This window comes from Amblyomma americanum, chromosome 1, assembly GCF_052857255.1.
Source record: "Amblyomma americanum isolate KBUSLIRL-KWMA chromosome 1, ASM5285725v1, whole genome shotgun sequence".
NCBI classification, from domain to species: Eukaryota; Metazoa; Arthropoda; class Arachnida; order Ixodida; family Ixodidae; genus Amblyomma; species Amblyomma americanum.
The window spans coordinates 509,721,383-509,748,361 of NC_135497.1; the positions used below are offsets into that span (position 1 = coordinate 509,721,383).

Below are 26,979 nucleotides of genomic sequence, written 5' to 3' on the forward strand. Positions count from 1 at the left end.
GTTCGTTCAGCGGGAATTGAACCCTGATCTTCCGCGCGTGAAGCGAGTTCACTAATCACTACGCCACGCAGCGCGCGGGTCCTGCACCTAGGGAAGGATAACGTTCGCAGTGATCCTAGCGGAAATTACCCTCTTTTTGCCTCACTTTTCGGCTTTCGTTTGACACACTATATCTTCTAGTTCACTCTAACACGAACAAGAACCAATCAGAGCTCTCTGAAAAAAAAAAAAAATCTCTAGAAACCAATCAGATTTGATTTCAAGAATCACATGGTCTCAAAACGAATTTAAATGGTACGATTCGCGCAGTTGCATTCCCAACTGTGTTGCATTTCTAGGTCTGTGTGTGTTGCGTGCGGTGGGTCTCTAATTAGCTAGCACGCGACGCAAGGAACGCTGTCAACGCACCGCTGCCTACGGATCGTGTTGTTCGTCGATGCAAGGTAACCTGTAGACCAACTTATACCCCTGTCACACTAGCAAATTTAGTGTCATTCGTTTCGAATGACATTCGCACCTAATGCGATAAACCTGTTGCTACACGGGAACATTTAATGTCATTAGGTTCGAATGCCATTCGCTATCGAACGAGTTCACGAAACTCATTCGCATTCGATGTCGAACCGAATGTGTACTTTGGACACCATACACGCAGCAGAAACAAGCGACGCGAAAAAATAGTGTGCGCACTGTCAAAGTTAGAAATTGTATTTATTTAGTTCTGCTAAAAAATGTTAATTTTGGTGCGAACTTCTCCACATTTGTAGCTGTCGTGGATAGCTATTACTCTCGGTCGCAGCAGCAGCCAAACGGCAGCAGCCGACCTTGTGGGTCGCGTGTTTCTTTTTGGTTGGCGTTACATGTTCGTTTAGCTCGGAAGTACTTAAAGATGTCACTGAGCACTTCACCTTTCAGAAGTCATTTCCACGCTCCACGCGTCGCCACGCGCCACCGTGTCAGCCATTTTGTTTGTTTACATTTTTCGGATTTGTGGTTGACTTTGTACTTGGCTTGGCTTTTGGTGGCTGAAGTGCCGCAGAATGGCCAGAAATAATATTTTAAGCTTATAATATTGCACAGAAATGTTCTCACCCGCTTTTAAAACAGTACACAACAATTTATAACATATTTTATGCGCGTTGATGTGTTGGAATTGTACAATTTTTTTTCACAGATCGTCACTGCCATCATTTTCGAATGACATTATTTTTTACCGTTTAGCACCGAAAGACACCGAATGACATTGGAGGCATCGAATGACATTCGATTGGAATGACATTAAATTTGCTAGTGTGACAGGGGTATTAGTTTAGGCAAAGAAGGCAAAAGCAAGGAAGCTAACAATGCCGTATCTGCTGTCCGGCACACGGGGAGAGGAGTAAAAAAAGTGAAAGAAAAAAAAGTTAAGTCCGATGTGACCGTGGGGGTGACCACGGATATCGGTCCGGTTGCTCCCTACGCGACCGTTGTAGGGCCAGCCGGTGGGGTGGGCGAAATTATTTTCAAACGACCTCCTTGCATACGTGCTGTTCTCTCAGGCATGCTACAAACTGCGGTAAGGCATGCGAATCCTAGCACTCGTTCTGTGAGACGCTTTCGAGGGTGTGTTCCTGTCATCGACTGGTGCGGAGGACAAGGCACAAGCACCGTGACCGCAACCGACCCCTTGGCGCGTTGCGCCTCTTTCGGCTAGGTCCTTAGCCCCCCCCCCCCCCCACAAAAAAAAAAAAAAATATGCTCCTAAACGGGGAGAGGGGGCAGGGCGCTTTCAGGCGCCAAGTTCCCGTCCTCTGGACGGCGCCGGGCCCTGATGGTAACATATTCTCTTCTGCGCAACCTGCCTGACGCATACAAAAAATCGCTGCTCTCCCACATAAAAAGCGCAGTGCCCAGATCACTAATGGAGTGCAATGGAGTGCCCGTGTGAAGCGGCAGCTGGTTCTTGTGTTTAATTTACATGGGTTGATCAGCCGTAGGGCAGCTTTTGCTACTGCTTTGTTCTGCTCAATGCAATCCAGAAAACATGGCACACAGCCTTGCTGCCCGCTTGCCTGCAGCTTGCTGTATTGTGTCTGGAATATGGTCAAGGCAAGGTTCCATATTGTTATGATGTATTGTCTGCGTATTTGGGCGCTTTTTTTGGTGCGCTAGCACTTACAGTGACCATTCCCTGCATTTTGTCATTGTATGTCTGTCTGAAGCCAGTTTTGTGGCAGGCTGCTCACCTGCCCACTGAGTGGTGGGCAACCTGCCTATGTTTATCTCTATATATATACCGGGACAGGTGAGCAGCCTGCCCACCGTGTCAGGCGACAGCTCAGTTAATCGTGAGAGGCTCCTCGGGAAGAGCAACCCGGGTCGCTACCCAACCCAAGTCCCACCTGCCATAGAAGGGCAGTGGTGCATTGCTTGACTACTGCACCAGGAGAGGTAGGAAGTCTCCCAAGGATCTATGAATGTAGAAAATGACCAATTCTTCATACATGGGTGTTAGCCTATTATCGCTATCCAAACTGCCATCCGTGAACACTGGATCTGAACAGCGAAATCGAAGTGAAAAACTGAACTGCTAGCACACCTTATTCGCATTTGGCCTAAGTGTGTAAATCGACTATCATTTCCTTATTGCCACACAAGTATTGACACTGAGGGCAACATATTCAAGTTCTTCCGGCAGTAATTTATACAAGGTCTTTTGCGAATATAGAAGAGCCCATGTCCAATTGGTGGCTGTTAAATAGGTCGACATTTCAGCTGTGAGGGTCGTGAAGTCTTCACATTTTGGAATTGGCTTGGTTGGCGGTTCTCTCGGGGGGCTGAAGCTGTCGGTCCACTTCCCCTTGACCACTTGACACATGCTATTTACATAGGTGGGGTTCCTGGATGCCTTATAATACTTTGTGCTGAATATGCCAAGGTTTCAACTAAGCGCCATCAGCAGATTAGCGACTGCCAGCATGCTGGCTCGCTCGAAGGCATTCTGGTTGTCAGCGCACTCACAATTTTCTTCGAGGGCTTCCGGCGCCAGCTCCATCTTGCTGGCATTGTTTCTGCGCTGTCGCAGCCTGCCATAAAAATTTTTCCGGTTTCTTATGCCCTTGTGTCTGATGCCCCTGCAGGTGCAGCTCAATGTTTTGGTAGCTTCAAAGGCTTCAAAGTGCCAAGCTGTACCGCTACAAAAAAATTCTTTGCCCTTAGTACTTCTGACTATCCCTGTACGCATTGCCATATGTTTATGGAATGCAACTATGGCAAAGAGATTTAATTTCGTTGCATTGGAATCTTGTGTCTTTGTTCCTATTAAGGCAGTGAAAAGGTGCAGCTGTGCTGATTTGAGGCAAACGTCCTTACTTGGCCAGTGGAAAGTAGCCGGTTATCTCTGTACTGTGTACCTCTTGGCAGGCAGTGTAGCTGTCTTCAGTCTCTTTGGTTGCTGTGTGTAAGTAACGCTATCCTGCTTCCTGTTCAGGCTAGAAAAGTCATGCACAGGCCCGCCCGACCTTATGAAGACTCTACAGAGTCTGCTCAACTTCCCGAAATGGAACCCGAGCTTTCCCCGGTGGAATCGGTGCGTCAGAAGCTGGATAAATCCATTGTTGCCAGTGAGTTCTTCGCATTTCTCAGACTTGGAGGCAGTGCACTGCTGCAAAAAAACTCGTAAAGCATCATTGTTTCGAAAGTGAAAACATCTGCTCAGCTTTTTCCCATAGCTTCTCCCATAGCCACTACGATGGGCGAAGCAGATCACATACCGCCTTTCGCAGCGTGGCAACTCTGCATTGGGGGAGGACGTCTAATTTTTAACAGTGCTAACTTTGGACGTCTTATTGTGTTGTTCAGTCGTGATGCTGGACAAATGGGCAAGCAATGCAAGGAAGATAAATGAAGAAAAATTAAAAATTTGACAAGTGATCAATAGGTCGATCTGCCTCCCATTGCATTTTTGAATTTGATTTCACCGTCGCTTTTTCGTTCCACTGCTGCAGGGGCTTCTGGGAGGTGTAGGTGTGTGTATGGTGGGCATTGGCTTTCTGGCGGAATGATGGGTAGTGGGCGGAGGCTCGTATGGGGCATCTGGATTGTTACCCTGATGTGCACCCACCAATGGGTGGTTCAAGAGGGGAAAGCTGACACATGCATGCACACACATGCACGCATAGTGGCCTTTTTGGTGAAAGAGGGCTATATTGCAAAGTAAAAGAGAAAAATAAATAATTTCAACCCCCTGCAGAGTTGTCGCATAGCAAAAGGCAGCATGGAATTTGCTTCATCTATCACACGGCTAGAGCAAACACTAGCCGCAGCTGGATATCAATGTGGCACCTGCCGCCGGTTCCAATTTATTATGTATGACACATGAAGTAGGAGTGAGGGTACAGATGTGCCTGCGAGGGAGAAGAGAACGCACGTGGGCTGTTAGGGGGCACAGAACAGCTTTGCCGTGCTTTCCCATGTCTCGCAATATTGTGATCCCGACAGTATATGGGTGACCCTTCAGCTTGACAAGCTGACCTGCTCAAAGTGCAGGGTCATGCATCAAACTCTGAAAGAAGATACTGAAGTGCTGCAACATTGAAGCGGCCTTTTGTCTGCAGGCTCTGCATCCAAGGTGTACCTGCGCTTGCGACCACGTGTGGGCGGTAAGCCGTTCACAAACCCGGCTTTTGAACCCCACAGTGAGACAACTGTGGCATCAACAACGGCCACTCTGGAGCACCAGCAGCAGAAATGCTTCAACTTCAACATGGTGGGTTCATTGGCTGGTGGGTTGAGCACTGAGCAGGTGGACTTGGGGGGGGGGGGAGCAGCTTCTTCACCTGCTTGAGCGGCAAGAATGACTGGCCGAGGCTATGGTAGCTGCGGGACATCTGCAAGAATCTAACCAATAGCCACATCTTAACCGGCATATGCAGGAGCATGAGAGGGGAAGTTGGGAGGTTGCAAACATGAAAAAGTCCACGGAAATTGTTCTCGAACTTTCATGTGAAATTGTGAGTTCTCTGCTGCATTTAGGAGTGCATTATTTGGCTCAGGTGTTCATGAAAACACAGTGTATGTAGCGATTGAGTGACTTGATATACTCTCCACAGGATTACACGATTGCACTTCAGTCTGTTTAAGAGCGAAGATGCGAAAGCCTTTCCTCTTTTTCTACCTACAATTTTATTTTTGTTTTATTTTTCTTTATGATGATAGTGTTATCATTATCTATCTATGGCACTGTCAGGGGCTATCACTACCACTATCTATCTCTAGCTCTGTCATCAGTGTCTGCCACTATATTTTACTATCTATTTACTAACTCCCCCTACTATCATTACATATATGTTGCTTATCAAGTGTTGCTTAATCAACTTTTACATTTTATTTTAATTACCATAAACATTTGATTGAGAGTTCGTGCAGACAGTCTTGTGGACAACTTCAATCAACAGCTTCAGTCTTCAACTTCCGTGCCCATGTTGTCCACCTCATTCATGAGTCGAGAAAGGCTTACGCCTTAGAGGGGTTGTGAAACACATTTTCAGTCCATTCTTTTGCTTGCTGGTTGTTATAGTTCTGCTATTAGCATCGGTCGTACCATGTATATTCCGGTTTTAGTATTTTAATTAGCTCGCAAAGACAATTTCGTGGTGCTGATGGAGTCGCCATACTAGCGATTTTTAGCAGTGGACATGACATCATCAGATGGGAGCTTGATGATTGGACAAATAGTAAATATACTGCAAATTGTGTTAATAAATGAAGATATGTTTCATCACGTTTCTTGGTTTTATATCAGAACAACAAAGCCAACAAGTTTGCCTTGCGTAAAGGAATTGCAGAGCATACAGAACAAAAAAAAACTTCCACCCGAGGCTCTGGCTATTGTTTTGCATCTAGGGTGCCTATCTGCATCGAAGGACTTGGAACCTCTCTCTACACACTGTTTACGGCTACTCTCTGTGTATCTGAGAACAGCTTGATTGAATATGAAGCCATTCCATTCTGCAAGCGTTCGTTTCAGTCCCAAGGAAGTACACAAAGAAAAAAGCCATTCGTTTCATCATCACGTCGACGGCCATTCTGTGCCGTCGACGCGATGAGGAAGCATAGCTGGGCCAGCTATGCAAGGGTTTCATCGCCCACAATGTCTTTTCTATGAGTACATCCCACACAATGTTTAAGCATTAAAATGCCAATGCCACATTTTTCCTTGTTGATTTTTTTTTCTTGCTCAGCAATGTGCACATCAGGGGCGGTCAATGCATAGTAAGATGGCAGGAGAGTCCACTTGTATAAAAACTAGTGTGCTGAGGAAAACTTGAAAAGGTTGCAAGCCGAATCCAGCCTGCACACTAAAGTACTAATTGTGACTTTTGAGCGAGTATTGCATCTTACCCCCACTGTTATGCACACAAATAGTCAACAGCCTTTTGGAAACGGGAGCAATCTGAATTCAGGGAAGTTGTGTGCAAGTTTATGTAGAGTGTCGTCATGCATTATTGGGCCACTGGCATCTCTCCACCAAGAGCTCGGCAGACATGGTGTAGTGTTAATATTGCCTCTAGCCTAACTTTTACACGGGCTTAAACAAATTGAAGCCTGACCATCCTGCTAACCACCAATACGCATCTGTACCCACTCGGCTGACAGTGACAGAAATGAGACTTTCGGCTGTAGAGCTATAGACAGCTTGGTGCATTCGTGCAATGCGACAAAATTGAAAGAATCTTATAGCTTGGAGCATGATGGCCTGAGTTTCTATGTGTCATAAAACCCAACACAACCCATAATCCGAAAGAAGAATCCACCAGGCACTTTTGCACAATAAGTTATGCAAGAAAGAAAAGGAGGGCGGTTACTGAGTCTCTTGAACTTTTGCGCCGTCTCTTGCTAGAGTGCCTTTCGCAACGGGCGCGGGGAAGTTTAGTTATTTGGGTGGGTTCTTGACATGCGTATTGTTGCGAGCAATTTGAAGCAGAACCTCCGGAGGAAGACACGTAAAACTGCGGCTGTGCCTAAGTGGTCCGAGTGCGCAAGCGAGAGAGAACCATCTTCTTTTTCTTCGAATGCAGGCGCTTCTCTTTCTTCTACAGTGGCACGTATCACTGCCTCCTCGTCTGCAGCATCTCCATGATGCAGATAGGAGGGAAATGTCTGCGAAAACACAGCGGCAGTGAACCGCTGTTCAGTCAGGCAGTCTGTCGTGGTAAGGCTTCATGCGAACAATGTGCATGACTTAAGTACGGTGCGACCGGCGCGATGAGCAAATCGCTTGTGCGGGAGCAACTGCATATATCACATGACTGATGCAGCGCACTACTTCGTAAAGGCCGAGGTATCTGCGCAGCAACTTTTCAGAAAAGCCGCGGCGACGAACAGGTGTCCAAACCCACACCAAGTCGCCAGGCGCGTAACTGACGAAGCAGCATCAGAGGTTGTACCTAGCGGCGTCAGTCTCCTGTTGACAATTAATTCACAGACGTGCCAATTGCCGCGCTTCCTCAGCACGCTGAACGAAGGTGTCTGCATCGAGGTCAGCGTCAGAGTCGCAGTAGGGGTCAACGGGCGACATAGCATCCAACGAAGTGGTCACTTGCCGACCGAAGCTGAAAGGGGGTCAGTCGGGTTTTCTCCTGCAGGGCGGTGTTGTACGCAAACGTTACGTACGGCAGAATGGCGTCCCAAGTTCGATGCTCAACGTCAAAATACATAGAAAGCATGTCGGCTAGTGTGCGGTTGCGTTTCTCTACCAACCCGTTTGTCTGTGGGTGATAGGCCTTAGCACGTCGATGGCGGGTGTGCGTCAGTCAACACGGAATGGTTTAAGCGGGCAGTGAAAGCAGTTCCCCGGTCAGTAACAAGGGCGGGGCTCCATGATGCAGGAAAATGTTGTGGACGAAGAACTGCGCCACTTCAGCAGCAGTGCCTTCGACAAGGGACGTGGTCTCAGCGTACAGTAACAGGTAGTCAGTGGCAACGATGATCCAACGGTTTCCAGACGAAGACTTCGGAAAAGGGCCAAGGAGGTCCATGCCCACTTAGTGAAAAAGGGTCTTCTGTGGATCGACGGGGTGAAGAAATCCGGCCGGTTTCAACGGAGGAGACTTCCGACGTTGTCAGTCACGGCATGTTTTTACGTAGGCCCGCACCGTTGGGAGTAACCTGGGCCAATAATACTTGTTTAATTCGTGCGAGTGTACGACTTACTCGCAGATGGCCGGCGGAGGGTGCATCATGACAGGCACTCAAAATCTCTAGCCGCAACTGCGATGGTACGACAAGCAGGAATAATTGTTTGTGGCTGGCAAAGTTGTGCTTGTAGAGAACACCAGATTGTAAAGTGAAGGTGTACAGCCTACGACGAAACACACGCGTGATGCGAGCATCGACGCCTTCGTGGTAATCGATGAGTGGCGCGAACTCCGAATCGCCCGCTGAAGCTGCACCATTTGGGTGGTACTAACAGTGCCCAGGAAAGGAAAATCATCGGCGGGTTCTTCGGGGCCGATTGTGATAGGTGTGCGTGACAAACAGTCCGCACGCACCCTGATGCTTACGGCCCGACTTGTAGACGACTGTTAAGTCATATTCTTGCAAGCATAAGCTCCATCTAGCCAAGTGTCCTGAGGGGTCTTTGAGGCTCGCCAGCCAGCATAAGGAATGGTGGTCGCTTACCCCACGGAAGGGTCGCCCGTAGAGGTACGGTCGGAACTTGCTGATGGCCCATATCACTGCAAGGCACTCTTTCTCCGTCGTAGAATAATTGGTCTCAGAGCGCGTAAGTGTTCGGCTCCATCTTGCCACTGGATCAGTACCGCACCAAGGCCAACATTGCAGGCATCAGTGTGGATGTCCGTGGCAGCGTGTTCGTTGAAATGGGCGAGTATTGGAGTACGTTGTGGGCGGCTTCTAAGCTCGACAAATGCAGCCTCTTGGTCGCTTCCCCACACGAAGGGCATATCGTTGAAAGTCAGTCAGTTTAATGGTTCGGCGATTCGCGAGAAATTTTTCAGCAAAGCGCCAATAATACGAGCACAGACTCAAAACGCGGTGAACGGCCTTCTTGTCAGTTGGGCATAGAAAACATGAGATGGCAGCGGTCTTGTCAGGGTCCGGCCGAACACCTTGTGCGCTGACAACGTGACCAAGCAAGTGAAGTTCCTTAAAGTCAAAATTGCATTTCTCGGCTTTGATGGTGAGTTGTGTGGATTTGAGTGCTTGTAGCACAATGCGCAACCGCTCCAAGTGTTGGTCAAATGCGGTCGAAAATATAACGACATCGTCCAGGTACACCAGGCAGGTCTGCCACTTCAAGCCAGAGAGAACGGTGTCCATCATGCGTTGGAACATGGCCGGTGCTGAGCACAGACCAAATGGGAGCACCGTTAGCTCATAGAGGCCGTCGGGCGTCACGAAAGCCATCTTCTCCCGGTCTCTCGCATCCACTTCGATTTGCCAGTACCCTGGCTAGAACCCGCGTTACACCAGCGTCAACTCCTTCAGCTTCGCTTTGCTGTCTGTTTCTAGCAGGTGTCCTGCACTCAAAGCGCAGAGAAAGAAATCTATTTGGGATAGAGGAAGTTCTGTTTTCATCGCTGTCTGTATTAATGTGACAGAAATACAAGGCCCCAATGGGCTTGGTGCATTTTGGCCCCGTCCATTGTCTGGCCAGCAGGTTTCCTTATTAAAGAGGTGTAATAGTATTAAAAGGTTTGGTGCCCCGAAAGACTATCCACATTAACGAGGGTCGTGACAACGAGGCACGACTGTACTTAGTGCAAGTACTTGCAGGGCATGTGCAATGCTTCCAGTTTTGTTTGGGTGCCCAAGAAGACCTTTTTTAATTTAGCAGTCATTTTCAGTGACAGCTGAGGTGGCTCGAAATTACGATGGCATTTGGGGTGTTTCATAATTTGAGCAGGCTTGCCTATTGCGCGCTTGGACCAATTCGTGATTGGCATCCTAGCCGGCCAGCCAGTGTGGTGCTTGGTCATGTCATACTTGATGTTGCTGCACCTGACGAATCAGTGTCGTGTTGCCGTAACTCTAAGCGAACCAACCAGCATACCACATTCCACACGTGTTACGTCGACACAAAAACTGAAAGTAGCCTAATAGCTGTCGCTGTAAATGTGTACATGGGGTCTTTTTCGGGGATGGAAGATTTTGTACAGTTTGGTCGCCTTGCCTTTTGGCTGACCACTGCTACATGTTTGCACAGCTTTGATGCAGCAGTCCTTTTGCAATGCTTGCAAGCAGGCAACAGTATACGTAGCACTGCGTTTGTTGTGTCACCTCCTTATTGCAGGGGTGAGTGTCGGTTGTACAGTCATAACACTTCAGGCGGCAGTCGGACGCTGTATTGGCAGTAGCTGTGTGCCTCAAGGTGCGTCACTCTGCGTGCACAGGTGTTCCCAGAGGGCAGCAGCCAGGAGCAGCTGTTCCAGGGGGTGGTGCAGGATTCCCTAGACGCATTCATTGAGGGCAGAAACGTGCTGCTCTTTGCGCACGGTCCCACGGCCAGTGGGAAGACTCACACCATGCAGGGGCCATGCACTGACCCTGGCATCGTGCTCCGCACCTTGGACCGCCTCTTCCGTTTGCTTGGCACCCAGGTACGCCCCTCTTCCCTCGCAGCAGCCCAAGATTTGATCTGCACTTAGACCTTTTTTAAGTGTATTTTTATTTATCCATTCTGTTGTCGCTGTTATATTGTCTGCAGCCAACGACAACATACTTGAGCATACTATGGTGGTCCTTTTTCTTTCATATTTGTTACATTGGCGTGCTAAAAACTGATATTGGGTGACCCTTCTGGCATTTACAAGCATATTGGGTGACCCTTCTGGCATTTACAAGCATACACAATGTTGATGACTCGGTACAATCTCTTTCTGCTGTGCAGATATGCCAGGGGGCAGCCGTGCGGCCAGACTGCTTTGACGAAGTGGTTCAGCTGAGCACCACAGAAGAGGCTGCCGTTTTGCAGCTCAAGAACCAGCTGCTCGGCGAGAAGGGTGCCCGCAGTGCAGCGGACTGCAGCACTTACCACCTGCCTCACAATGGCAGCGATGCTTCACTCTTCCTGTCGCTCTCCAGCTCAGGCAGCAATGACTCCGCTGGGCAGGTGCATTCTGAATCAGCACCAAAGGCGTGCAGTGCCAATGATGCATGTCATGGCGGTGTCGCAAAGAGAGCAACTTCGTTTCCCGGTGCATCGAGCAATTTGGCCACCTCTGCTGTCTCTGGCGCTGCTTACATGCACAGGGATGAATAATTTTTAGCCATGAGTTCTCCTTCAGTCACCGAAGTGTGCTGAAGTATTTCAAACCAACACTAACTAAATTTTCCTGCCCCTGCCGAAGTCGTGCTTTAAGCAAACTGCATTCTTGTTTTGTTTTTACTGGCAACACCCAGTTAAGGGATGTGAAAAGGTGCAGGTAGACGTTGTTGAAGGTGGGGATCGGGGTCGCTTCTCGACACAACCTCTGTCAAGACGACGACTGCTCCGACCCGGACAGGAGTGCTGCTGAGTGACAGGGTTTGTTAGAGGAGAAAGGAGACTTGGTTTCTTTTACTTATTTACAAGCATTTGAGTTCAGAAGTGAGCTGCTTCTACTGCATCCACCGTTCAGTTTTATACACTTTTGCTTCCCTATATTCCCCAGGTTGGGGACGCCCTCGTCATGGTAGGAGTGACCGAAAACTTTTACACGCACGCACAGGCAGACACCTACACACACACAGACACGCCACTGGCATAAGTTGAGCCCGTTAGAGAGGGGGATGCGGTCAGAACCCCCGCCGGGCTGGTAGGTGACGTCAGCTGGTCGGCAAACTCTGCCATGTTCGGCGAACCCTATTTTCTTCAAAGAAGCCGAGGCGCAAAGCCGGAGCACCCCGTCGGGACATAATCCAAAGTGGTTCTGCCATTAGCAGGGCTGGTGGAAACTGTGGACGAGTGGCACCGAAGACTGCTGAAAAGGTTGATTTCCACGCTTGAGCTCTTGCTCGTTCAGATCCCGGGAAGCCAGGAGTAGTTGGGTCGTTAGAGACGCCGGGAAAGATCTGTAGACGGCTGAAACCACTTGCTGGCGGTGGAGGCGTCGGCAACTCCTTAAGGGGATTTTCTCTGAACCCTGATATGCCCACGCCATGCTTGTCCCACGCCACGACCGGGCAAAGCGTGATAATGGCCCCACGCAGACACCTGGTGAGAGATGCTGTCTTGGTGGAAAACCTCGAGAACCTGCTGACGCCAGTCTTAATAACGCCATCCACAGAGGAGGCTGGGGAGATCCGGCCGTTGTGTGATTGTGGAGGTCAGTGAGGGGCATCGTGCGCACAGTGCAGCACATGGCTGACTGTCCAGGAGTTAAAAGTGGTTGGAGGAGGGGAGAGCATGAATTCACAAAGAAACACATGCACCGGCATCTGCTATGTTGACTTGAAATTATGCCTTGCAAATTGTCAAAGAATTCTATGCGTTCTCGATTAAACACAGCAGATTACACGGACATTCCATGTAGTAATGAGTCATGTTAGCACTTACCGGTACTACATCCATTTGGAATTGGAGTGAGTATTCTTCACTCGCATCAGTGTAAAGGCCGTGAGCACTTTAAGCGGGGAAGAGGGTCTTAGAAAAAAATTATTAAAGGGGCATTGGTCTAAAAATGACATTTGTTGAATCTACAGCTCTTATTTTTTTAAGAGATGTTTATTGCCTCGGGGTATAAAAGGATATGTAATGAGGGATGACAAGGATGCTTAAATAAATGAAAAAAAGGTTCGCTGATCTGTCCAGCTCTACCAATTTATTTCTTCAGGAAATCTTTATTTTGACCATAATATTAAATTCAGATCATGGTATAGGCTAAGTTTGCGCAGGAGCAGACAATTTCACATCATGAAAATTTTGGACTCCTGGCTGTCTTAATGAAGTCACAATTATGAAATCCTCAGGGAACACGTATTTTTGCACTCTGATTTCAAATGTCTTTTAATTTTATGTAGGTACTATTCCTTGTGCACTTAAGCAATATGTTATGCAACTTCTTGCCGAGAGCTTTAAAGAAAATTTGCTGCATGGAATTTCCTAGATTGCATGCTATTGGTTTCTCTTGACATCAAGCTATACAATAAAGGTAAAATTGTCATCCTGCCTATCATAACATTGAGTTACAGGATTTTTAAGTTGTCACTTCAGAAACAGGAACACGAACTTTCCATCCAGTTTGTCAAGTGGAACCTTGAAAACCCTTTAACTCAACTTCTATGATAGGCAGGGTAATAATTTTACTCTTGTTGAATAGCTTAATTTTTTTTCTAAGACCAGCTTTCCTCTTAAATTAGGCATTGAGCATGCATATTCTATTAACTTCAGGATTGCTGTTCATAAATGCAAATGCCCTTGTAAGAATTTTCCAGAAGTGTACTGCTAACCATTGTGCCTCTTCAATTATCTGCCTGCGGGCTGCCAGAGCGTGGAGCTAAGCGCTCGATTTTCTTGGGTTGCTCCGTGCACTTCCAGTGGCTGCCCAGAATGCGTTCATTTTTCTCTGGCTGGGCGGTTTCAAGCTACCAGCGGGCAGCCAGACTTGCCAGGACTATTTTGTGCTGGCAGAGCTCGGGCAACTAGCAGATGACGAAGAGGTGGTATGGTAGCAAGTGTAGAGATTATGCGTGCATTCCTTGCCAGCAGCAAAAGCTGGCGGCTGACAGACTACAGTTGAACGGAATGTATCCACATTCTTTTCTGTTTACAGCCCACAGGAAGCGGTTCAGACGTAGAAATCGCAATGACTGTAGCAAAGTCAATCACCACGCAGGGTCGACTGTCAGCGGTTATACCAGTCATGCTTACTACGTAGTAAACAAACGCGCGATAATCCGAGAGTGTGGTGTGTCGTTTGATGAGCAACACACAGGCAGCTTTTCCCTCCGATGTGGTGTCGACTGACAGACATTGGATTGTGATTGCTCATCGGATGCTTTTGAGGATTTCATGAAGCTTACACAGCATACTGTGCACCGAAGAAGGCACACGCTCACGTTGTCGTCGCCGATGTACTATACAGGTTGCGAGCGCGATGAGCTGTTTTCTGCAGTCTGCGGTTTGCCCTCAATAACTTAAGGTCACTGTTTTTTCTGCAGTCTGCGGCAGCCATCAATAACCTCCGGTCGTTGTTTTCGATCTCAAGCGCACATAGCAGTGAGATGCAGCAGAACCCAAAGCTGCGGAGAGCATTTGCCCTCCGTGATTCATGGAGGGCTTACCGTGAGCTGGTTCTGGTGGCCGCCAGCCCATGTGACCATGACGCGCTTTCCTGTCTGGGGAGAACTTTCTGGCATCCAGCGGGCTGCCCGAGCGCGGTAAATCAAAGAGGCTCACTGAGAATGCCAAAGCCTATGCCAAAGCCAAAGAAGTTTAATGCAGGCCTTCTGTTGAATTTGTGAAAATGTATCTTAGGGTGCTCAACATTCCCGTTGCACATATTATTGCATGCTCGTCTTATTGCTGGTTAACCAATTCTGCCTATATGCTTTTGCATGCCCAGACATTTCGAGCACTTCTGTTAAGTTCAACCAGTTTAAAAGGACCAATGAACCACTTTTCACAGTTGACTGTAGATCTGTTTGTTCAGCAGCAGCAGTCAAGTGGAGTAGTTGACTGTAGTGATTTTTTGTTTTCATCCCTTGAAGTGGAGTTGGTGTGTAGTTTGGAAAGGGTTACTCGCCATATATCTGCCATATCTGGTACAGAATGTTGACTTCATTGTTCACTGTATCCGCAATAGGTTCTGCTGTGGCTGTCCTTCTACGAAATCAACAATGAAAGAATATATGACCTGCTGCTCCCTTCAGCGGAGGCACCCACAAAAAAGGTGCCAAAGGCACCTGCCGCACCCTGCTGAGGCTTGGGGAGGACCATGCAAAGCGCTTCTTCATCCGTGGGCTCATTGAAGTACCCATTCACACTGCTGACGAAGCACACCGGCTGCTGTGTCTTGCATACCACAACCGGAGCATCGCCGAGACACACCTAAACCGCAACTCGAGCTGCAGCCACAGCGTGTTTACCGTGCGGCTGGTGGCCTCGGGGGCGGGCAGCCAGGACTGGCACGTCAGCTCACTCATGCTCTGTGACCTGGCTGGCTCAGAGAAGCCATCCAAGTCTGGAACCAACGGGTCGCAGCTTCGCGAAGCTGGCCGGATCAACACCTCCCTCATGGTGCTCAGCCGCTGCCTCGAAGGCCTGTGTCGCAACAAGGACGCTGCCAAGAAGGTGCCTGTGCCCTTTCGTGATAGCAAGCTCACCAAGGTACAAAACACTGCCAACAGCTACCCAAAGGGGGCTGATCTGTATTTTGCAAGGGTAGCCAAATAGTAGGCATACGGTTATGTTACATAAAAAAAGCTATACAGCTTTCTTTGTTTGGTTGAGAGGTCAATCAGGTGACTTTTACTTTTTTTACTTTTCTCTACTATTCTGAACTTTTTTTCCCTTGATATTTCAAGTTGTTAATGAGAACTATTGTTTGTACCTTACCTGCCTCCTTTAGTATAACGTCATGATTATCGAGCTTTTCCACAGAGAATTCATCTTGTCATGTTTTGGCTCTGTATGGTACTGTTTGCACTATAATAGCGAAACCTTGCTGCTTCCAAGCTTCGTGAGATGTTGGCTTCTAGAACTGAATGCATCCTTGGCACACTTGTTGCTAAAGTGCGAGTGTTACAAGAACTTGTCCGCCAAACTGCTAATTGTTTACTGAAGCAGCGGTTGGCACCCGTTGTTGATGTTGACAGTAGCAGTGAACGCAGCGCTGTATTCGTTGGATGGCTCCAGGGGCTAAAGTCATTGCCTGTGTCCCCGGCAGTAAACAAGCCATGTAGCTGGCCTTTATACGGTGGAACCCCAATTATGCGTCCCCCACTCATGCGACGACCTGCATTTTACAATGAATTGGCGCCAGCCCGGTGCATCTCCTATAGAGATAATGCATTAAAAGCCTTGCTTATATGGCTGAAAAATACGCACGGCCCGCTTCATACGATGGCCGGCGGGAACCATCCCGAATGATAGACTCTGGCGGAGCACTTTATTGGCAGACTTTATTATCAGGACGGAGCTGTGCTTGCAGAGATGCGAACGAAAGCATGACTGCTTGTAATGACAGTTCTGCTAACGGCTCAGACTCCGCACTTGACTTGCAACAGTCGGTGCCAGGTGGTTTGCCTGCCTCATTTTTCTGCAGGCTTCACTGATAAAGGCGCTAGAGAAATCATCTGTACTTTCATACCAGCATGAACTTATTGTAGAGGCAGTAACAAGACAGCACATTCCATGATCATCGGCAGCTAGCTCGAAAGCGCTTGCCACTGTGGCTTCAGTGCAAAGCACGTTAGGCCTAGCAACACCGAGCAAGCCAGGAGTGAATGAAGTGCTGTGACCAGGTGGGTCGCACATCGCTGCAGAAAGTGCCGCCAGCTCATTTGCATCGCATGCAGTGTTTTTTTCCTTTATGATGCGAAGTTCTAGTACAGACACAGCTGCCACGGTGTGACAACTGTTCTCAAGTAAGCATGAGCAGAAAGACATGTCGCTGGCATATCATAGTACTGCATACCGCAAAACAGGGTCGGAGAAGCTGTATTTCTGTCGCGTCATCCAAATTATCTGTTTATTGGAGCATGTGACGTCTATTTATCGTGCACCTCATTTAATTAAGCCTCCTCTTCGACACAGAAAGGCCTGGCTGGGCGCGGTTCGAGAACTAATTCTCTCAGAATGAAAACAGGCGGTTTTTTAATGCGGGGGGGGGGGGGGGCAAGAACTTTAATGAATTTTTGAAAGCCAGAGTAGTGGACGCGTTTATTACACGAATGCATCATTTGTGCAAGATTTTCGATTATACGACGTTCAGATTATACAGCTGTTTCACGCAGTCCCCTGAAAGTCGTATTATCGAGGTTCTACTGTAGTTCACGTGCTAGTAGCTGTTGAACCTGCTGATGTATTGTCACAACTCGGGCGTTAAACACAAGTGTTTGATTGAATGGAGCATTTTATTAAAATATTTGCGGCGCATGCTCAGATTCAATGTGGAGAAGACTGAGGTCTTTATTAGGTTCGTTGGGAGCCTTGAGATTCTTGCCCAGCCAAGGTTACCGAACCCAATTTTAAGCTTCTACTAATAGTTATCGTAAAATTTGTTTTCGATGCGATCACTAGGTAGTACGGATGTTTTAGGCCCTTTTGGCTGCCGATGACTTTTCGGTTGTATAAATTTCGGCAAAAAACTTTTCATATATTTCTTGTACTTGGCGCATGATCGCCTTAGCTGCTTATGTGCCATAAAACACAACACACTCAAATTCACTACTGCTTTTTTCCTACGCTTGCCAGAGTTCAACTGGTAAATAAGCTCTTTTTAATGATGTTTTCATTTTCTCCGGATGCATTCAATAAAATTGGTTTTCCAGGGTATGTATATTTTTGAGCTGCCTAGGGCTTCAGTGTAATTGAATCATTTCATCACTGTTTCTGTGGTTGTCTGCAGGTGATGCAGGCCTACTTTACAATGGGTGGCCAGATTTCACTTGTGGTGAACATCTGCCCATCAATGGCAATGTTTCAAGAGTCTCTAAATGCGCTCAAGTTCTCTGGCATCGCCTGTCAAGTGGTGCCACTTCAGCTGGAACCACGGCATGAACGCTGTCGGAAGGCCGTCCGTCGACTCACAGAGGTCTGGAGCAACGCCCGTGCAAGTACAGGTGAAGGTGACTCTTTCATGGCTGCTGACAGCTCCGCTGGCCCTGCCATCTTGGACCGTGCCGAGACTGACGAGCTCTTTGACACGGTCACTGCACTGCAGCAGGAGCTTGACAACACCCAGAAAGCACTCAGGTCCGTGCATTGCTTTGCCTTTACTGTTGTGTCCAATGTTGATTCTGATAATCTGAACTCTCTTGAAGCCCGAATTAACGAAGGCTTAATTCTGGCAATCTAAAGAATCTTTCCAAAACAAACTTACATCCTGCTCTGGGGCTCAGAAATGTGGTAGAACAATTAAAAAAATTCTTTATATGGCAGAGTTTCCCATGGTAGTGAGGGTCAGTAAAAAGGCATCGCAGACATGACTGCCGCTGCTTAGGTAGAGTACAGTGACAGTAATGAGTATTACATTACTTGTATGCACAAACATGCTTTAATGCTCTAAAGAGATTTTAAAAACCTATCAATAAAATAAGGAAGGTGATGTTGTTGCCAGAAAGGTTTCTGCTGGTAGCAGATCTGCCCCTGTCATTATTTTGGCAACCTGATTCAAAGCATTTCAAGAAATGAGCAGTTCCAAGGAACAAAACATGAATGTCTTAAATGCATTCAAACGAAAATTACTTTATGAACAGGAGTGAGTAAAGCGTGTTATGTGTCCATTCCATGAGGTAGAGCCAGGCTGCCATGAGAGCCTTGAAGCTTGAAAACTGCGTGATAGCAGTGGCAGGTCTGGCCTGAGTTTCTTGGCAATTAAGATAGCAATTCTTACCAAAACCAAGAGTATTTCCTTAGTAATTTTCATCACAGAGGGAGATTTAAAAGAATGTACTAATTTTTATACTATTCTTTGACAGTATACTGTTCTTTTAGCATGGGAACGACAAAAGGTCCATTGACTGTCGCAGCAGAATCGCATTGAAGCGAGTCAATGGCCTTTGCTTTCCTCACTCGACGCCAGCCAGCCAAAACCAGGTCTGTTCTGCGCTCCACAAGCGCCACAGTGCCACAGTGGTTATCTCGAGAGAGCCTGTTGTTAGTTGATTAACACATAATCTATGCCAACTTCGTGTAGATTCTCGAGGTGGACCATTGACATTTCCATTGTAGGAGTCTGATGTGTCTCTTAGTTCTTGCTTGCATGGCAACTGGTCTATTCGCACTGCTATCTGTGGTAGTGTGTTAGTCATTCCATACTGTTCCACTGTATGCCTCAAAGTTGCCTGCAAGATTGGTCCTCTGAAAGGGAAGCTGAAACGCTTTTTTTGTCAAATCGGGGAGATACAAGGATTCAAATGCATGAAGCTTGTAGGTTAAGCATAGCAAGTTGTTGAGCTCTAGCATATAAAGTAACGACATAATTGCCAAGTAAAGTCGTAGCACTCTTCAGGCTACTCAAAGCATCGAGGACGGTGGAGAAACTGGACGATGATGTCATTGCTTGACACATTTCAAATTTCTGCCGCCTTCTTTCACATCGTGTTATACATTGTCTGGCACCGCCAAACAGCGTGCAGCAGTCTTTGCCTTCAGTGGTGCTGATTTACTTCCTCCGAGCAAACATTTATGCATCAAAAATGCACTGCTACTGTAGAAGCAGTCATCATCGCGTTCCCTACCAGCCCCTATGCGCTGTGGAGAAGCCTTAACGCCACTGCAGCTTTATTCAGCGATTGTCATTTTTAACGCTAGCACGAGAAGACTTGACATGCCTTGCCTGCAGCTTTCACATATTTCACCCCTTCAAGTTCGTCCAATTCATTCGGTTGACCTTTGAAGATAAGTTGCATCTGCCAGGCACTGGAACTCGGGGCTAATCCTCTAACCTCCCGAAGAGGGAGTTAGCCAGCCAAATTGACTGGTACTGCCAGCTATCACGGATGGGCATGCAAACTGTGGGTTTCTATTTATACTGCGCAAACGAGACTCCTAGCAATTCCGTGTGTATGAAGCATGTCACAAAATAAAACCTGAAAGTGCTATTTAAGCACAGGTGATGTTTGTTCTTGGGCACGAGCAAGGTGCAAAACTGGTTGGGTGACCCGCACTTCTGAAGCAAGGAATGGAACTCCATCATAATGCCCGGGGCATAAGATTCAATCCAACAGTAATGAATTTCGAAAGGTGTTAAAACAAATGGGTATTGTGGCAGTGTGTGCAGCAGCTCTCTCAACATTCTCACCAAGAAAGCTGCACTATGTTGCTCACCCCATAAAAGTACTTCATGTGTAATCCGCAACTGCTTCTGTCAGATATTGCCGCTATTAAGCCAGCCATCCGTCTTGCATGCCAGTCCTTCTGGGGTGCTAGCTGCTCATCGCATTTCAACAGCCGTGGTGTGTCCATATGTGGGACAGTACATGCAACACAGAGTTCTGATCTTTGTGGTTCAATCACCATGTGGAGTATCATTGCTCAGACACAGTGTGTCCGCCAGGTATAGGGCGACCGAAGTTCCTTTTGGAAGAAAAGAATGCTTGCATGGCAGCACATGAAACTTTTTTTTTCAAGTTGTAGTCCTGCGATGTGTTCAGACGACCTTTTTCAGACGCCTTTCTTTAGCGTGGCGTCGCAGCTACATTTTCCTAGGTGCTTCAGTCTATGTTGTCACTCATCAGAGGTCTTCCTTCTGGCAGTTGTGATGTTACCTACGGGTGTCAGAGCAGTCTTGCAACCGATGTAGTGCCATGATGCCCACTTAAATGGTCAATTTGTTCTGTCTTCACCGCAGGTGGAATGAGAGGATGCTCAGTGCTAGCAGGGCAGAGGTCACAGACTACAAGAATCTGGTTGCAGAGATGGAGAAGACAGCATGAGCTCTTGCGTATTGCAGACAAAGAGATGGCCACTCGCATCCGCAATGCCTGCGAGATCACGCGGCTGGACTTGTACCGCACGGTAATTATCCCATGTTTGGCTGCTCTCATCGCTCCTAATTACTAGGGCTGTGCGAACACTATTCGATAATTTCGAACGTTTGGTGAAATAATTAAGTATTAGATATTCAATCCAAATGTTTGATATTCAAAAGCTCGAAGTATTATTCTCTAGCGAATAAAGTTTCTGGAATGCTTGCTTCAAGCAGTCTGTTCAGCAGGACCATGGTGCATGAGAAACCAATACCCACGCACCATGTCTGTGCACTGGTGCAGGTCTGCGCCCGTGCTTCCGCAGGATGAATCTGAGCTGCCTGCAGCTGCCACACCAATCTGTGCCTGAAATTCACCCGTTGAACCCCTTTATAAGAGACAAGTAGAGAAGAGGAGTGTTTGTCTATTATATTAGAAGCTGTTTATGTGCAGGGTTAAGTGTTTTGATTCCTTATTGATCGCTCGCTTTGTTTTTGTTGTCACCCAGCCACTAGGACTTTCACCAAAGAAGTCTAGAGCTTGTTACACAAGCTTATTAGCAGGTAAAGTAGCTGTTTACTTTCATCTGATTGACATATATGTCAAGATGTTTTATGTTTTCTACTGCACTGCAGCTGCATTTGTTGGCGTTCTGTGTTTACACAAATTTGCTGCAGAACAGTATAGTACACTTAGCCCTCAGTAACTTGAACAAAAAGTTTTAAAAATAAAAAGTTCAGAGATACGCAATGTACTGAAAGATTTTTTGGTCTCTTCATCGTGAATTGTGAACAATTAGGCCTTCTGTCCAGTGTTATATTATAGAGCAAACTTCGTTACACAAACCGGGCACTTAATAATAATAATAAAAGGAGCCCTGTATGGCAGCACTGCAGCATGCGAAGTGCACCTGCTTCGAGCATGCGATCGCATTGTTAAGGCAGCTACACTATCTGAGAAAGAGGGGTGGATTGGAGGCATGCTTTTTCCAGCGTGTCCCCACCTTGGGTTAGCACGCTCGTTGTTGCCTTGAGGAACACTTTATGTCCCACTTCAGTTCTCCACTCTGTGCCATAATTTGCCCAGCTTCGAAGCAGGGAGTGATGTGGTTCTGGTATGGCTAGTGGGTGGTGGATTGGAACTTTATCCAGAGCTCTCCCGAATGGCATTCCTTATACAGTTCAAATAGGCTGCCCTCCAAATAGTGGAAGAAATTGGGGTTGCTATTTCCTCCGCAGTGTAGTCGCTTCTTTGTGCAGAAAAAAAGCAGCTTTAATGTTCCCACAAGGTATATGGCCACTCTTGCATGGCTTCTTGTTTCCAGTTAGACATTTCTTTGGTACCCTTGTGGGCCTTTATTGGGTCCCTCCAAACAATGAAACATGGCCATTCCGGTGTGCTGTTCCGCAAGCTTTTTTGTGACTGAAATGCACGCATTTTTCTCGCTATGCATGACATACCATCTCTGCCCAAATATTTTTGAGTCTTGGGGCGCATGAAGAAATACCAGAAAATGGCGGACAATTTAGCGCGGTAAGGCCGAATGTGAATTATGTGCGCTAGAACTTCAGTTTTCACTTTGCTTTCAGTTTGAAGCTCGGTTTTAAAGGTAAAGCGGGCTTCATATAAAGGCCGGCGAAATTGTACTTCTTAAGAGTATGACATGATGGCGTAAAAGGGTTAATGTCCATGCGCTATGCAGAATTGGTCATTCTCGACATTATATTCATAGTTCGCTGGGAATCCTTATACCACTCCTGGCACAGTGGTGCAGAAGTTAAGCGATGCTCCACTGCTTTGCGAAGGGACGTATTGGCACCAGTAGGCTGCGAGGCCAAAGTTGCTCTTCCTGAGCAGCCTCAGGATCACGGAGAGGCTTCGGACACACAAACATAGGCGAAATTTGAGATTGAAGGCTTTGTCCTCACACACTAAGTATTTTGTATAGCTGGCCTATAAACCCTTCTTGCAAGTTGCCCACAACCTGGCAGCCGGGTTGCCACCTGCCAGAGGCTCCATACATAGTGACATACATACATTGACAGCAGTAAACATTCCACGAGTTTTTGCGTAAAGTAATACCTCGTTATAACAAAATCGCTTTACTCAAAGTTTTGTTTTATTCGAAATTTCTTTCGCTCCTGACCCAAACGCATGCATTTTAGGTCGCATTACTCGAAGCGCACAAATAGCTTGACCCGCTTAGAGCGAAGTGGCGAGCGGAGGCATTGCCGCTGCTGTGGCGACCCTTTTGCGCATGCAGTGTCAAATTAATGCAGCCGACGAATTAGACTCAGGCAGGCACAGAACAGGCCACAAAAGTACCAAACCTACGACCGATGACCTGCCTAGTAACGAGTAAGCGAGTGCCGAGTGCCCCAGCTGTTAAAAGTGGATGCGAACGGAAGCGCGCCCGAACCGGTCACAATCATGTCTCTGGTGTCCCCCGTGATAGAATCCAAACGAAAATGAAATTTTCGTGACGCTTTGCGATACCAGAAAACCGTGGTCTCTTGGATGCCGAAAAGTGGCCAAAAGACCGTGAGCAGACTTGCGACGTAGCATTCCATGGGGTGTGCTCGGGGAGCAAAATTTTATTGCTCTAAAGAACATTTCTGGTGCTGAAACGTCCCAAAAAGCACAAAAGAAGTGTCCCTCCGATTAGGAGCCCATTCACGCTTGCGAGTAGCGAGCGAGGTGAGCTTTCGGCAACGAACTTAGCTGCGCCCTGGCTGTCGTAGTCGTCGCTTAGCCACACCGTTTCACATCGGCCAAAGCAGATGAAACTCTCGAAAGCGCGCGAAAACGTCATTGGCAACAAGTGTCGTCGGCAACAGTGCGCCGAAAAGCCCAATTGCAAACTTCACAGCTCTACACTTCGGGAAAAACTGCCCAGTAATCATGCAAAGCCCCTATTGCAAAACAGTTCAGTTTTCATGATTGCGCTGCGTATCTACAATAAGCGGCTAATCGTTTTTTGAGCACAACAAACACAACCTCAGACTCGAGCCATGAAATCGGGCACTGCCTTCGAAATACCCTCATAAAAGCGGCCACTGCCTTCGCGATTCGAAACGCCCCGAAGGTTGAATGCACAGGCGCGGCGACCGCGTCCTCATTCAAAGCTTGGCCAGATTAGAGCGGGGGTTGCACACGCCCGGTAAGAACTTGAAACAGCCAAAGCTCACTGCCTTTTTTGCACCTGAATAAAGTTTTGCTTCACTGAATACATTGTATTTTTGACTTCCTCACTGTTGCGGCGCAATGAAAGCTCGACTGCTTTAGATTTTCTCGGGTGGTCGGTTATATAGAATTACCACTTATAACGAATTTTTTCGCCATCATGCTGATTTCATTATAACTAGGGATTACTGTAGTTGTTCTTTCGCCGTGCCCAAAACTGGTGATGTACCACTGCAGAGGGTACTCCCAATTTTAGTTTTTGCGCAGCAGTGTTTTGTGCTTTTTGGTGAAAACAGAGTGCACAAGGCGCGTTAGCAGCACTGAGGCACTACATGTTCGCTTTTCCAGGCGGAGTCCAGGCAGTCCAGGGAGTGAGTTTTTGTACAGAATGTCGCAGGCTGTTATCGTCTATCAGCTCCCTGAGTAACATACCATATCAGCAAAATTGTGCACACATAAAACAGTCCTTGTGGCTGACTTTTCTTTTTTTTTCAAGGGGACACTGGTCTTAGACTTATTTTTCTTATTTTTAAGCCTAATCCTAATGAAACTGTATCACCTTGGTCAGTTTTTTTATGCGGATTTTAAATATGAAGTTGCTTTTTAATTAATTTGTTAGTTCCTAAGATAATTAGCTTTAGTCATTTAATAGTACCTCGGTAAAAAAATGGCTCAATAAAAAACAATTTTTAACCCATGGCTACATAGTATGGTGAGTAAACAGCGCAATAATCAAAGCAGTTTTCTCAATTCACCCTCATTAGTAATTTTGCAGCACTTAGAATAGTAGTAGTCAAAGTGTGAAAATCATGCATAGATAAACTTTGCAAAATTATAAATTCTTGAAGCGTGATTGAACAATTGTGCTTCAATTATTTCATACATTGTGCCTTCAGCTTCTCTTAGCAAGCAATGTGACATGTCTATCTGACCTAGACGTTGAGATATTGACGTACTAAGTCAGCCAGCTGTCCAAAATTTTCATGGTGTTAAATCGCCTGCTCCTGCACAAATTGAGCCCACACAGTGATCTGAATTTAATATTATGGTCAAAATACCGATTTCCTGGAGGACAAAACTGGTGGAGTTGAAGAATAATAGCTATAGGCTCTAAAAATGTCATTTTATAAAAAACTGATTTTTGGGCCATCTTTTGGTCCCAAAGACCAGTGTCCCCTCTTAATGCACTAGCACTTATAGTGGCCATCTGCTGCATTTAGTGTTTGTCTGAAGCCACTATTGTAGCAGGCTGCTCACATGCCCACTGTGTCAGGCGGAAGCACAAATGATCGTGAAAGGCTGCCTGGGAAGAGGAACCTGGACCCAGGTGCCACCGATGGTAGCACCTGCCGTAGAAGGGCAGTCGCTAGACCGCTGTGCCGCGAGTCGCAGGAAGACTTCCAGGAATCTACGAACGGAGAGAATGACCAATTCCGCATACAGTATAATCTGTGATATAAGCACTGTTGATATGAATTTCGCAATGATACGAAACACTAAAATTTCCTGCCTTGAGTGCATCGCGTACAATGTGTGGAATTTCGGACATGGTGATACGAATCGGACGGATGATACGAATACGCGAGCCGCGTCTGCATTGTCGAGCACTAAGCGCTGCCCGTACATCGCTGAAGTGGCGATCTCTAACCGCACAGCACTCACTACGAGCAGTGAGCGGCGGTCCGCGGCCCGCTCATTGCTGACTTCGCGATTTCTTATGGTGCGTTATGCACCGTCAGTAGCGAGCTGTGGCCACACAGCAGGAAATAACTACCATCAGCACTAAACAGATCTGTGTGATGCATTTCTCATGCTTCTGCTTATGAATTTTGTTTGTACGAGTGATACAAAATTTCTGATGACATGAATTTTTCCACGACCACGTATGATTCGTATCACAAATTCTACTGTGTATGATTACTAACCCACTATCGCTGTCTGGTCAGCTGCTATTTATGAACAGTGGATCTGAACACTGAAACCGTAGTGAAAACTGAATTGCCAGCACACCTAATTCGCATTTGGCCTAACTACGCAAATCAGCCATCTTACTTTTTTTTAATTACCAGTTGCAAAGTTCGGGGTGTGGCCATTACATGAGTATATACGGCATTCACTTCAAAACTGTGATTAGAGTTCTTTTCAGTGTAGACATTGCAAGTGAGGGGCAGGAAAATTTCTTGATGCGATTGCCTCTGTCAACGTACCCGGCTAGAGCCATAAAATTTTTTACTAACAAAATGGCATGGAGATTTTTTCAGCCCCTCTACCAATTCAAGCTCATACTTATGTGATATGACATTTCAAATCTGTTGTGGTATTATGCCAGGCCTATTGCAGTTATCTGAACAGCCCTTTGCACCACAGGCTCACCAGCAGGAAAAAATATTTCTCACATATCTGCTGCTTGCAGGACGGTAATATTTCTTTTCCTGGACACTCCTAATGTATGTGTGCAGGCTGAGGCGGGCTCCACCATGGAACACCTGGGGCGTTTAGAAGAGGCAGAGCGGCGCGTTGCAGAGTGACGAAATTGCTTGACGAGGGCAGTGATCGGCACAATGCAGAAGAGCGGCATCTCAGGTAAGCCAGATTTGATGAATTGACATTGCAGCCGCAATATTTGCTACCATATTTTTCATCGCTACAGGTTTGGAAAAGTGCTAAATGTGCATTTATTGCTCATGCTTGCTTTTTTGTAAGTGATGAAATTGGCACAAGTTGGACACACGGTGTACGTGGTACCCATACAGGCAAAATGGCAAATTGCTCTGCATGCTTTGGAGGGGTGTATCTACCATTCCTGAAATGAATGGGAAGTTTGTGGCTTCATCAGCAACTTATTTCCAAATTGTGTGCACTGTTTGAATGTAACTGCATGTGATGTTGGCATCCCAGCCACTTGGTAGACACCCTGTCATTTACTCTTTCAAAATACCGTAATTTGCCGTTGACCCTCCAATTCGTTGCCCTAGCTTACAAAATATTCGACACATGCCACCTTGCTTCTCCCTGCCACTGACACTGTTGTTTAGTTTCACACGGGATAACAGCGTGTTGCCCCTGCAACTTAAAGCAATAAACTGATAACAATGTGATCACCAAGCCAGCAGGTGGAAACAAATAAAGATCAAGAGCAGGGACACTGCCCAATTGGCTAGTGGCATACTAAATTACGAA

The 26,979-nt window shown here is 46.9% G+C and overlaps 1 protein-coding gene across 1 annotated transcript; it reads left to right on the forward strand.

The window, feature by feature from the left end:
• The first annotated feature begins 3,481 nt into the window (after positions 1-3,481).
• Positions 3,482-26,327, forward strand: LOC144128261 (kinesin-like protein KIF20A). Its single transcript, XM_077661530.1, is given in 10 exon segments — positions 3,482-3,602; positions 4,596-4,747; positions 10,395-10,601; positions 10,892-11,113; positions 14,787-14,873; positions 14,876-15,310; positions 17,553-17,899; positions 20,499-20,577; positions 20,579-20,665; positions 26,259-26,327. Coding segments are annotated over 10 exon segments (1,806 nt in total).
• The last annotated feature ends 652 nt before the right edge of the window (positions 26,328-26,979 follow it).